The 13,676-nt window shown below is 51.4% G+C and overlaps 1 protein-coding gene across 3 annotated transcripts in view; it reads left to right on the top strand.

The window, feature by feature from the left end:
* Window positions 1-13,676, top strand: part of CEMIP (cell migration inducing hyaluronidase 1) — a 162,912-nt gene that overhangs the window by 107,132 nt on the left and 42,104 nt on the right. For all 3 annotated transcript variants that reach the window (XM_033852225.2, XM_073801463.1, XM_033852228.2), the window contains exons 10-12: window positions 576-708; window positions 1,534-1,725; window positions 13,372-13,547. In XM_033852225.2, coding sequence (XP_033708116.1) covers window positions 576-708; window positions 1,534-1,725; window positions 13,372-13,547 — 501 coding nt within the window. The remainder of the gene's footprint in view (window positions 1-575; window positions 709-1,533; window positions 1,726-13,371; window positions 13,548-13,676) is intronic.

Below are 13,676 nucleotides of genomic sequence, written 5' to 3'. Positions count from 1 at the left end.
CCATAACTCCAAGAGGGGTTCTCAAACATGACTTCCCATTGGAGCCACCTGGGCAGCCATTAAACATCCTGATGCCCAGGGCGCCCCCTGGACACAGTCAAACCTGAGACTCCACAGACGGGGCCTGGGCGTGACTCCCCACAGGATGTGGGGCCACATTTAGGCACCAGTGGATCGATCATAGTGAGTCTTCAATAAATGTTGGCCACTCTTGATGGCGCTCGTGGTGGTGAGTGGGACAAGTTGTAAGAAAGCAGGCAGCGCAGCTCCTAAAAGAGTGCGTACTGGCTGTAAACACTCTGGAAAACGTTCACCAGGGCAGTCAGTCACTGGTTTGGATACCGAATACGGTAGGACCCCAGGCGAGATGTTTATCCATCCTGTGACTTCATGCTGTCTTTCTTATACAAAATCGAGAAGGGGAAACGTCCGAATAATAACTTAAGGCCATTGTGAATAAGTTTTGCAGCAGGAACAATTTTAGACTCGTGCGTATATGTTTATAACATTAATCATAACCTTCCTTCTTTACAAAAAGAAATGACTTTGCTCTGTAATTTCCGTGCTGTTCCCAGGCCACTACAGTGGATGGAGTTAACCTCACCACCGAGGTTGTCTACAAAAGAGGCCAGGATTATAGGTTTGTGTGCTATGACCAGGGCCAAGGCTGCCAGAGCTACCGTGTGCGGTTCCTCTGTGGGAAGCCTGGTAAGCAGCTCCTTGCTGGGGACAGAAATGCAACCGTGGCTCGGTTCCTTGAGCTGCCAGCTATGCATTGGGAGTTTTGACGGCTGGTTCAGCTGCCTCTGGGCATCTCAGTGACCCCACGCTCCTACCAAGCTCGTGATGGAGAGCACCTCTGTGACACAGGAGCTGTGGGAGGGTCCTCGGAGTTGGCAGGAGCCATCAGAGCCCCACCCTGCCCACATGCCTTTCAGGAAGGGGAAGGGCCTGGTCCAGGAAAACCAGGGTGCAGTGGACAGAGCTGACCTTCCTGCAGCCCTCCCCTGCATAGACACGCAGCTCATGGCCTCTTTGGGGGATATTATTTTAAACCCGGTTCTCGAGGTGCTCGTTAGAAGGGATTGGAAATGGTCGGTTTGTTCTCAGGGGCACTTGGCCATCTCCAGAAGGCAGTCATTAGGGATGGAAGTTCTTTGGAGGGGAGGCTTACAGCTACTGAAAATAATAGTTGAGAGGGACTATATTTGTTTCACATCTTTTGCAAAACGGGTGTGGTGAGGCAACCACATTTAACTCCGGCTAAGGAGTTCGTGGAAAATTCCCGTGCCCAGAGCTAATGAATGGCTCTTTTCTGGTAGGGTTTTTGTTGACTGTACCAAGACTTGGATGGGGTGAGCCTGGTGATTTGGGTTTTGGTTAGGCAAACCTGGCAGTTACTGACTTAGGGAGGGGAAGGGAAGGCAGGGAAGGCAGTTACTGACTTAGGGAGGGGAAGGGAAGAGGTGGGGAGTCAGAAGTATGCCAGGAGCAAAGCTTTATCTCTCAGTCTCTCCTGTTTTGGGTTAACAGTGAGGCCGAAACTCACCGTCACCATCGACACCAACGTGAACAGCACCATCCTGAATCTTGAAGACGATGTACAATCATGGAAGCCTGGAGATACCCTGGTCATTGCCAGTACCGATTACTCCATGTACCAGGCAGAAGAGTTCCAGGTGCTCCCCTGCAAAGCCTGTGCCTCCAAGCAGGTCAAAGTAGCAGGTAGGACATTCCCTCCCCCCTCCCTAGGTCTGATGAAGCTGAAAATTGTTAGGCTTAAAGTTGACTGAAATCAAAACAAATTTGTGTCAGTCAGCTATTGCCATAATAATGCTGCATGACAAAAAAGTCCTTAAGATTTTACGGCAAGCATTTATTTCTTACTCGTGCATCTACAGGCTGTCTAGGGTTCAGCTTCTCCACACTAAACTTGGCTCCAGGCTGAGGGTTGGGTTCGGGTCAGCTCCACGTGAGTCTCATTCTTCCTAGGACATACTCTTCTCACGGGGGAGAAGTGAACCAACATATGGGAGGACTCTTAAGGCCTTGCGATCAGAACTAGCACCCTTTGACACCCACTTTCCATTGACCAAAACAGATCACGTGGTCCAACTCAACATGAATGGGGAACTCTATTTTTCCCATTAAGATAGAAGGGAGGGAATGAACATTTGCTAGGCAATAATTAACCTACCACAACATTTTAAATCTCTTCTTTCTGTAGCTTTCACATTTTCCTTTTTCTTCTCCTAAATCTTGACTTGGATGCCCTGTCATTTATGTCGTGTGAGGTTACTGGAATTACAGATCGTTAGAGGTAAAAGAGACCTCAAGTATAGTCCAGGTCAATTATTCTGAGTTGGGGGAGTTATGTATCAGTTAGAGTTCTTTGTTGTAAGCAACAGAATCCAACTTGACTATCTTAAACAAAAAAACGAATTCATTGAGGCTATTCAGTTTAGAGAACTAAGTGAAAGCTGCGTGGCCAAGGTGCAATAAAGGACCAGGAACAGGGCAGCTTCAGGGGTCTGGGTAGCAGGAACGAATGGGCAGCATCCTTAAGGCATCACTGTTTGCGCATCCTGGGACATGGTGCTCAAAAGTCACCTTCCAGGGAGATGGCACTGATTGGGCTGGTGTCTCTTGTGCTCACCCTCTGGCTAGGGCACCTTCAATGACTGTCCTTCTACGACTGCATTGTATGGACAGAGTCGCTCCCCAAAGGAAAATTGGGATGTATTACCAGAGAAAGGAGAGTCAATACTGGGCATTAAAAATGTCAGCTGCTATATGTGGAATCTTAAAAAAAGGTACAAATGAACTTATCTACACAACAAAGAGAGTTACAGATATAGAAAACAAACTTATGGTAAAGGGGGGTAGGGAGAAATTGGAAGATTGGAATTAACATATACACACTACTATATATAAAATGGATAATTAATAAAGATCTACTGTATAGCACAGGGAACTCTATTAATACTCTGTAATGGCCTATATGGGAAAAGAATCTAAAAAAGAGTAGATATATATATATGCATAACTGAATCACTTTGCTGTACACCTGAAACTAACACAACACTGTAAATCAACTCTACCCCCATAAAAATTAAGGAAAAAAAGTATTGGCTGCCGCAGAACCATGGCACCTGGAGAAGTATTAGAATTTGGGGGTAGAAGGAAGACTATGAATTGAGAAAGCGTTACCAATATATTCAGAGTATCTATTATTTTGGAACTAAAACTACAAAAGGTAAAATTCAACAGAATCTTTTTGGCTAGTGGAAGTGTGCTTGAGAAAGAATTTGGGGGCACAAAGGTTTCAAAAAGTGAGAATGTGTGATGGAGTCCAATGGCATAATTTTTTTCATGGGGATGGGGACCCTGGAGGGCATGTAGCTGAGGCGGTCCACAGATGCTGCAGCTGTGATCCTGGGGCACCAGCTCTAGACTCAGAACTGCAAAAGGAAGGCTGTAACTGTTTCCAGAGATTGTGATGCGCTGGGTGTGGCGAGAGAGAGGGAAGGGGGTAGCAGTTTGTGGGCAGAGGCTGAGATGACCAAACATTTGTTCCTTGACAAGGTAACAGAATGATACCTTAAATGATAATTCGTTTGAAACCCCTACCTTCTTCAAAAAAGGTTTCGGGGTCTCTTGGAATGAACACAAGTCCAGGTAGATCTTCCTCCGGGGGGTGGGGGGAAAGAAAAAACAGAGTGAAAGATACATGTCTAAGTAATGAAAGACTGATGGATGGAGAATAAAGTCAGCAGAAAGGGGGGTGGGAAGTGAAGTTAGCAGAAGCTACTGAAATAGACCATAAAATGTATCTCTGAGCTTCCTGGCAGCCAGAGCAGAGAAAGGAACTTCACCAATTACTTAACTAATATTGTCTAATACAAGGAAGGGGACCAGAAGCCAAGAGAGGCAACTTTCCCTTCGCTCTGGGCTACTGGGGAATCTGTCATAGGGGCTTTCACGTGGTGGATACTGCACAGCAACGTGAACCGTCACCCTGGAAACCGTTTGATGCGAAGATGCTCTCTGTGTGCGGCTGTTTACGGTTTGATTTATCACGTTAGACGGAGGGTCGTGCTGTTCGTCACATTTTCTGAAGACGTTTTGAGGAAGACTTTTTTTTTTTTTGGTAGAGGGCAAAATAGTTTAAAGAGGTTCTAGGAACGGCAGTGATTAGCCGAAGGACGTTAGACAATTACGTAACTTCCCTTTGCCCCTGTTTTCTCATGTATAAAATGGAGATGATGATCACAGCTACTTCAAAGGGCTGTTGTGAAGATTAAAGGAGTTAAAGAGATACTTAAAGAGATACTGAAAATAGTGCCTGGAACGTGATAAGTGCTCCATTCGTGTTAGCTGTTACTAGTATTAGATGCAGTAGTTTAGCAACTAAACTTAAGGATGGGAAGGAGGGAAGGGACATGAGCCACAGGCCAGTGGTTGAAACCTGTATATTTTATAGCTTATCGATTCCGCTCTTTGGGGACATGCAGTTTAAAGGAAGTTATAGAGGGAGAGAAGCAAGCCATTTCTGTCATTATTAGTAACAGACACACGAGGTCTGCCAGGCCTGCAGTTGTCTACGTGTCCTGATGCTTCTGGGTGTGGAGGCTCTTCCTGTGAAGAGGATGTGCATGCCCCACCCTCCCTCCACCCTCAGGCTGGACAGGCATCCTCACTCCTCCATCACAAGGACACCCGCAGGGAGGTGGCAAGGAGCAGGTCATCATGTATTCAACAAAGAGCACGTAGTCTATGCCAGGCGATGCTCCAGGCTTTGGGAAGCCATGGTGAACCACATAGACAAGTTCTCTGCCCTTAGGCAGCTGTGAACATGGATATCCAGCAAAGAATCATCCCAATAAAAACGAAATCCCAAATGTGAGAAAGGCCATGGAAGAGGAAGAGGGGGGATTGATGGGAGCATCGGAAACGGGGGTTTGGCAAAGGCGTGGAAGACTCCCCAGAAGAATTAATGATTGAGCAGAGAGGTAACCAGGAAAGAGGGGAGGGGCAGCAAAGACCCTGTGCTGGGAAGAGCAGGCAATGCTCCAATTCCAGAAGAAGACCCAGGTAGCTTGACAGGGAAACGGGGGGCTGGAGGAAGCGGAGACCCCAAATGGCACCTTAGGGCTTTCTTCTGAGTACAATGGCTTATTAGACTTCCTAGACCCCCACTGACAGGACAGCACCAAGCGAAGCAATTCCTAGTGATTGTTGGACCCTTGGGTCTTCACTGGGTGCCTTCTGCGTCTCCTGAGGACAATACATGTGGACAGGCCTTCTGGGATGCGAGGTGTCCTCTGGGACGCCAGGTGTCCTCTGGGACTCTTGTCAGGAGTGGCATTCAGACCGTTTGAGGGGATGTCACTGCTCACTGTTTTTTTGTTTTTGGTTTTGGTTTTGGTTTTGGTTTTTTTTGCGGTACGCAGGCCTCTCACTGTTGTGGCCTCTCCCGTTGCGGAGCACAGGCTCCGGACGCGCAGGCTCAGCGGCCACGGCTCACGGGCCCAGCCTAAGTGACCCATGGAGCTGGGGCTGCCCTTGTGGCTTCTGGGAGGGTGAAAGCTCGCCTTTAAGGCCTTGCCTGCAGGGAGGTAGGAGGAGGGGCACCCTGGGAGGGGCACTTTGTTCTCACCGGCCCTCATCTGCACCTCATTGTTGAGCACCCTAGGCCTGGAGGGGAAATTTCATCTTGAGCAAGTCCTAATAGGGCAGCAGTGTGTGCCAAGAGTGACCCTGAGAATGAGGAAGCCGTGCGATCCTGGGGCACCCCCGCCTCGCCCAACGGCGTGGTTTGGGTGTGCATGATGGCGCGTTGCTGCAGGTGGCAATGTTTGGCCAACAGTTCCAGGGGCTTCATGAGGGCTGTGCAGGCTGGACAGAGGGTGAGACGGGGCTGCTCTGGGCCCTGAGTACCAAGGGAGGGAAGGGTAAGTGGAGAAGATGATGCATCCCCCTCAGGACCCTCCAAACGCCCCTGGTTTAGGACTGCCTGTGTCTGTATCTCCAGCAGCTCCCCCACCCTGCCAAGCCCCTCCCTCCTTAAAGGTACTAGGCTCAGAGTGGACCATCTTGCTCAGAAGCTTTAGGGCTTACATGAAAACAGTGCCTCCTGGTGGACAGCGTCGGAAAAGCCCCAGGGAGGGGTATCTATGAGGCGTGTGTGTGTGTGTGTGTGTGTGTGTGTGTGTGTGTGTGTGTGTGCGCGCGCGTGTGTGTCTTTCTGTTTGTCTGGCTGTCCTAGGGAGGCTCACATTCCTCCTCTTCAGCTCCAAGCCCGTTCTCTGGCCCTCCATCCCCCACTGACACGGAGCAAGGACTCCACCTGCTTTGTTCTTTTCCAGAACTGTGCCCCCCATCCAATTACCAATTCGTGTTCTCCTCCCCAGGCTGGCTGCAGAGAGGGACACAGCCCTCCTGGATCCTCCTTCCTCACTGCCCCCAAATTCCAGTAAACAGGCCTTTTTGCATAACGATTTTCTGACGAGAAACAGATGGGGGTAACAAAGTCATGAAAATGTGTGAATCATCTAAAAAAATATTTCAAGGTTTTGCCAACCACAGTGTGATTTTCAACACCTCCCGACATGGCAATTAGAAATCTCCTCCTTATGATTCTTAAGCTGAATCTTATGTAATCGTTTAAAATAAATACATCCTTCGTCAGTAAAAAAAAAAAAAAAAAAAAAGAAAAAGAAAAAAGAAATCCCCTCAATTTTCTACCCTATTTTCATTCTCAACTTCCCACTTTGTTTTATAAGCCCCCCATCACACACTTTGAAGTACTACTACTAATTAGTATTAACATTGTTTGAGTTTCCCGTGATATGCTAAAGCACTTTACGGAAACCGACTTGCTCACTCTTCATGACAACCTGACAAGGCGGGTGCTACTGTTTTCTCTATGACATAGATGAGGAAACTGATGTCCGTGGAAATTAAACGTCTAGACTCATGCTTTCCAATATGGTAGTCAGCAGCCGCATGGGGCTGTATAAATTTAATTGAAACTAATAAAAATTCCATTCCTCAGTCCTGCAGGACAGATTTCAAGAGTTCACTGGCCACATGTGGCTAGTGGCTACCATATCGGACAACACGGACTAGAGCATTTCCATCATCTCAGAACTTTCTAGTGAGGGCTGCTGGTATAGACCAAGCAAGTCTACTTGGTCGATCTGAGCCAGGATTCAAACTCAGAGCTCTCTGGCTCGAAGGTGATATGTTCTGCTTCATCCTTCCTCCAGGAGGGACCCTGTTCCCAACTTCTTCTCTCAAAGATGACTGGACTGGAGGAGGGATCTGGGAGCTCTGTAGTTTAAATTTGCCTTTCTGGGACCCTCCAGCCTAAGTCCCTCTGGGCTTGTCCTCGTGGTCTGAGAAGGGCAGACCCCACTGCCCCCTCCTGCAGAAACCCTGGGCCCTGCTGGGTCTGAGCCACACGTACAGGGGTCTGTTTCTCCCACTGGAAGATCTTTGATGTTTTCCCCTTCTCGACTCCGGAGCGTTTAGTGCCATGCTTGCCCTGTAGAGAGGGCTCGGAAGAGGGCGGATTGTGGAACCGGGCCTGTCGTAGGATGAGTACTTGGAAGGGTCGATGTTTTATTCCTGTGCGGGGCAACTGTGCAGAGTCCTTCTGCATCCCATGCCTTCCCCACCCCTCATCTGTGCTCATGGCCCTTGTGGATTATTCGGGACAAATCTGGCTTGGCCGCGTCTGCTTTCCCCTGGTTGGCCTTCCTGTATCAGAGCCTGGAGACAGAAGGGAGGGGTAAAGGCCGCGTGGGAGAATTCCACAGACAGGGTGGGATGCTGGGAAAGCGGGGTGCACAGCTTCCCTGGGGTAGTGGCCTGGGAGTGGGCTGTAACTGCAGCAGCGGGACAGATAAACTGGCGGTAAGGTTTGTAAAATCCTGATAGGGAGCCCCACGGAGGGGAAGGAGGCGGTGGGACCGGAACATTCTTTCAGCTCTCAATCCGTCTTACTGAGTCTGCTCCCAGCAGTCTAATCAGCACAGTTGTCCATCTACCTGGAAGTCAGCCCTGCCCCCTGGCTGCTTTTCCCCGTGGAACAAAGAAAGCTGTGGAACCTGTTATCTTCCATGCCCATCATTGTAGGTATGACGCTAGCGGTGGGAGCCCTGGGTTCCAGCCTTCACTTGGGGACAGCTGCATGTGTCACTTCTGTCACACTAGCCCCCTACCATGCCCTCGGGGCTGTTCCAGGCACATTCCGTGGACTAACTCATTTTACAGCCATAGCTACCTTTCGAGATATGTGCTATTGTTATCTCCATTTTATAGATAAAGGGGCTGAAGTTCAGGAGCTTAAATAATGTGTTCAGGGACTCAGGGCTATGATCTGAGTCAGAATCCCACCCGGACAGCCTGGCTGCAGAGCCACAGTCCTCCGCATCTGTCCCACCTCTCCAGTTGTGTTGAGACTGGGTCCCCGAGGAAGGCCCTCCTCCCACCCACAGGAACAGAAGCCTCTGGTCAGCACCCTGCCTGGACACCACTTTTTTTTTTTTTTTTTTTTTTTGGGTCGCGTCGCACGGCATGTGGGATTTTAGTCCCCGACCAGGGATCGAACCCGCACGCCCTGCATTGGAAGCTCAGTGTCTTAAACACTGGAACCTCCAGGGAAGTCCCTGGACGCCATATTTTACGGGGGGGTTGCTGACAAATTGAGAGGAGCCTCCTGAACTCTGAAACGCGTACACTTTGAGGGATGGTTGGAAATCTGGAGGTGCATAGCCTAGAGATGCGGAGGCTTGGCCTGGTTTCCTGGCTCCCCCAAGCACCGTGGAGACCCCAAGATGCAAAGGCTCATGCTGAGGGTTAGTCGGGGAAGACTTCACTGAGAAGGAGCCACCAGAGCTGGATCTTGAGGGACAAGGTGATTTGCTCCGTGGACGAATGGAGGAGGCTGTCCCAACTAGAGAGAGCAGCTTCGATAAAAGCTGAGATGTGAACGAGCAGAAGCTTGCTCGGGGAATGATGGGTGGCCGGGTCTGGCTGGAGCAGAAGGGGACGTGTGGGAGTGATGGCGGGTAAGCCCACAGGAATTGGGGTTTTACTCTGTCCATGCTGCGGGCGGCTAGGCAGCTCTGTGCCCCCGGAGCTGCATGGGAAGCTCCTTTCCCGCACCTCTGGCTGGTAGGACAGAGCTTGTTGCTCCCTGTAGCCTCTTCTGTAACGTGCTGAGCCCTGGGTGGCGGGGCTCGGGGGGACATCCTTTTGGGAAGCTGGCTCTATGCTGTGCCTCTCGGGACCAGACCCTCAGGCCCCCATCGCTTGCTTTGGCAAGTTCACCTCTGAACTGCCTCTAGGGCTCTGGCAGGCAGCGCTCGCTTCTGCACCCCAAGAACGGTCCCGGGTGGCTTTGCTCGGTTGAGGAAGCCTTTGGAAGTTTTTCTGGGTGTTGCCAGGAGAGCTGTTCATTGGGGGGTCCACTAGTGAAGAGGCCTGGGTCCACCGTGCCCAGAGGCATGAGGCCTGGAAGACCAGGAGCCTGCAAGTACTTGGGGAAAGATGCCCAGCTCTGGGAAAAAAGAAGGGTCCATTTCTACTGACCCACTTACCTGCAGGGAGTGTTCTGAGCTGGGTGGTTCGGGAGACTAGGGAAAGCGGGGGGCCCTCCGAGCACAGCCTGCCTATCAGGGGATCCTGCGTGGGGAAGCAGCAGCCGGGCTCCAGGACCTCGGCTGTGCTTTAGTCACTGGGAGGAACCCAAGCAGAGCATGACCTTGGAGCAGACACAGGAGCTCCTGAGCTGGAGGCCGCCTGCTGACTAGCCCCTGGCGGCAGGTCCTCCCCGAGAGAGAGGGAAGGCAGTGCACCCCCAGTGGCTGGCATGAGAGATCACTGCTGCCTGGACGCAGGTGACATGCTCAGCCCTCGAAGTCAGAGTCAAGGGTCCACAGAGAGTAAAGAGGTGCTGGAAAGACAGGTGTCACGTTTCAGGTGCTTATGGCGAAGGTCCAGGCCCATGGCACTCACTGGGTCCCAGAGCCAGAGCCTGGTGGTGAAGAGAAAGTGTCCCCAGCACCAGTCGTAAGGGCTTGAAAGGGCATCCCTTCCTGGGGGCCGCGTCCCCCCATCCTCGCCCTGTCTCCACCAGGCCGGCCCTGAGCACCGTCTGCCTTCCGTTTCCTCAAATGTGAAGTTAGCGAGCTGGCCTAAGTGACGGCAGAAAGCCATTCCGGGTCCTTCCGGGTCTGACTGTCTATCCTTAGATGCAGTTATGATCGATGCTCAGTGTGTCAGTCACTGGACCTTGGGTGTTCAGGGCTGGCACGCGTGGGAGTCTCTTTCCTTATCAGCATCAGACGCTGCTCTGGGCGCAGCTCTCTGTCCAGCTGGGGTCACTCAGAACCCAGGGCAAAGCTCTTTTTGCAGAAGAACCCTAACCTCCCCCCAACCCGAGGGCCTCGTAACTGGCTGTGTAAAGGCGCCAGAGCCGATGGGCAGAGGACGAGCCAGGGGTGGGAGAGAGGCTCCTGCATGGGTGCTAGAGGGGACTCTGCTTCTGGACCTTAAAACTGGACAGACTCGTGGCCCTGTGACCCAAACCAGAAGCCACAGTGGGATGTGCTGGAGGATGAGGCACCGCTATTCTGCAGCACTAACTTGTTTTAAACTCTTTCCACTGGTTGATGTCAGGACCCTGAATGAGACTTAAGGCCTTACAGCCGCCTATCCATGGCATCCCTTTGACAGGGGACACAGACCTTCGGCTCAGGGGATAACAGTAAATTCCAGTAAATAGACTCTTTGAAAAGTTAATTTTTTTTTATTACCTGAGACTTTTTAAAAGAGGGACTCTGTTATAGACTAACAGCCCTCAAAGGTGTCCACGTGCTAATCTTTGGCAACTGGGAATGTGTTACCTCATGTGGCAAAAGGGACTTTGCAGATGTGATTAAGGCTCACGAGATGGGGGGTGAACCCGGATTATCTGGGTGGGTTCAGTGGAATCAAAACGGTCCTTAGGCTTCCCTGGTGGCGCAGTGGTTGAGAGTCCGCCTGCCGATGCAGGGGACACGGGTTCGTGCCCCGGTCCGGGAGGATCCCACATGCCGCGGAGCGGCTGGGCCCGTGAGCCATGGCCGCTGAGCCTGCGCGTCCGGAGCCTGTGCTCCGCAATGGGAGAGGCCACAACAGTGAGAGGCCCGCGTACCAAAAAAAAAAAAAAAAAAAAGGGTCCTTAAAAGGAGGTGTACAGGAGGGTCAGAGTCAGATGTGATGACATAGAAGATTGGAGGAAGGGGCCACCAGCCGAGGAGTGCTGGCAGCTGCAAGGGTCTGCAAAATGTCAGGAACTGGTTCTCCCCTGGAGCCCCTGACGAGACCAGCCCTGGCAACTCCCTGACCGCTGACCCGGTGAAATGGATTTTGGACTTCTGACCTCCAGGACTATCAGAATAGAAATTTCTGTTGTTTTAAGCCACTGAGTTTGTGGTAAGTTGTTACAACAGCCAGAGGAGGCAAATACCGATTCCAAAGGGAATATTTTCTCAGCTTTGCCGTGCACCCGTCTCACATCTTAAACTGAGATGCTTCAAAGAAACCACCATCTCCCTGAGTCTGCAGAATTCCAGAACAACAAACATCCTTTAAAAGGCTGCAGAGCCACCCACGGGATGTAAGCTGGGTGAAGGGGTGGGCAGGGAAGCCAGCGCTCCCTGGGGATGAGAGAGCAGGGTGAGGTCACCATCAGTGGGTGCTGCTCAGGGCTTTTATAACCACAGCCTTTGCACGTGGGCACCAGTGGTGTCACGGGGCTGAGCCGTGCCTTGTTGCTCAAGTCAAGTGAAAGCCCAGTGGTTCAGGCTGCGAATCGACATGAGAGGTTGTTGCTGTCTCTACAATTACATCATCAAAAAGAAGAGAAAGCACCTACCAGGCAGGTCAGCAGTCTCAGGGACCAGCTGAATCTAGAGGCAGCCTGAGGTCTCTTTATTCCAGAGAGGAGTTTGGGATTGTTGTGGAGGTGATGATCAAAGACAGTTCCAAAGTTCCAAACTCCTGTCACCCTGCACCTTTTTTTTTTTTTTTTTTTTGCGGTACGCGGGCCTCTCACTGTTGTGGCCTCTCCCGTTGCGTAGCACAGGCTCTGGACGCGCAGGCTCAGCGGCCACGGCTCACGGGCCCAGCCGCTCCGCGGCACGTGGGATCCTCCCAGACCGGGACACGAACCCGTGTCCCCTGCATCGGCAGGCGGACTCTCAACCACTGCGCCACCAGGGAAGCCCATGATTGTTAGTTTTTAAAGATAGGAAGGCCTAATTGTAAAGCAGCTATACTCCAATAAAAAAAACTTCCAGAAAAACTATAACATCAAGAAAAAAAATAAAGATAGGAAGGCCTAGACGAGTCTCAAAACAGAACATGAACCCAAATGAGGGATGAAATGAAGCTACTAGAAGGGGAGGGCTATTGGATTCAAGGCTCTTGAGCTTATGGGAGGGGCTGGGGCTGAGGTCAGTGGTACGAGAGAGAGAGCATCCTCTCCTCCAAGGCCAGCGAGAGGGAGGGAGGTCGTGGTGAGGTCAACACAGAGTGGGGTGCAAGCTCTCTTTCATTGTTCTATACGCTACCATAGTGGCATCCAGAGCCCGGCAGTGCTGGACACAGAAGCTCCAATCTAGTTCTTTCTAGAAAATTCAGTTGTAGACACACACTCTACAGGAGGTTGAGGAGAACGTAGATTTGCCGACTTCAGCAGAATATGGATTTGCACTGCTTTAAAGCATTGCCTCTCAAGAGAGGGTTTGTTTTGCGTCTGTAAGACTCCCAACGGGTAGGCGGTCCAGGGCGTGAGCTCTGTGGGATCATCCAGACACTGGGTTTCCTCTCTCACGTTCCTCTGCCACCTCCAGGGTGTGTTCACACCCACATGGGCGAGGCTGGCCCACCAACAGCGTCCATATCCCAGCCCTATGGTAGAGTAGGAGCGACCTGAAGGGTGCACACACTCCTGCTATCCTGTGACCACACTGACCTGCAGGGAGGCTGGGAAATGTGGCTGTCCCGGGGAGCCTTGTGTCTAGCTAAAATAGAAGATTCTAGTGCGGACAAGCAAGAAGAGGGGACAGAAATGGAGGGAGAAATAGTCATTTTTGCCATGGGCTTCAGACATAAGCATGCATGGCTGTGAATCCTGCCTCTTCACTCAGGCAAGTCATTTCACCTCCCTGGGCTTCGTTCTTCTATAAAATGGGACTCGGGGCCGCGGGGACCACCATGCACCATGTGAGCAGCGGAAGCACCTGGCAGGGCCCTGGAAGACAGTGGGCACACGCAGTCCCTCTGATTTCCCACTTTCCCTCCTTTCTGCCCTAGGGAAACCAATGTACCTGCACATTGGGGAGGAGGTAGATGGTGTGGACATGCGGGCCGAGGTTGGGCTCCTGAGCCGGAATATCGTGGTGATGGGGGAGATGGAGGATGAATGCTACCCCTACAGCAACCACATCTGCAACTTCTTTGACTTCGACACCTTTGGGGGCCACATCAAGGTATGAGTCTGCCTGGCTGAGGCCATCAACCCAACTACAAGGATTCCAGCGATGCCACCCTATAGGCAGGGATTCTAGGTAGGAAAGGGGATGGAGGGGCAAAAGGTAGGAGCAAGGGAAGGGTACCTT

Source organism: Tursiops truncatus, chromosome 2, assembly GCF_011762595.2.
Source record: "Tursiops truncatus isolate mTurTru1 chromosome 2, mTurTru1.mat.Y, whole genome shotgun sequence".
Classification (NCBI taxonomy): domain Eukaryota; kingdom Metazoa; phylum Chordata; class Mammalia; order Artiodactyla; family Delphinidae; genus Tursiops; species Tursiops truncatus.
Note: the sequence above shows the minus strand (reverse complement) of the source record. Positions and strands in the feature narration are given on the sequence as shown.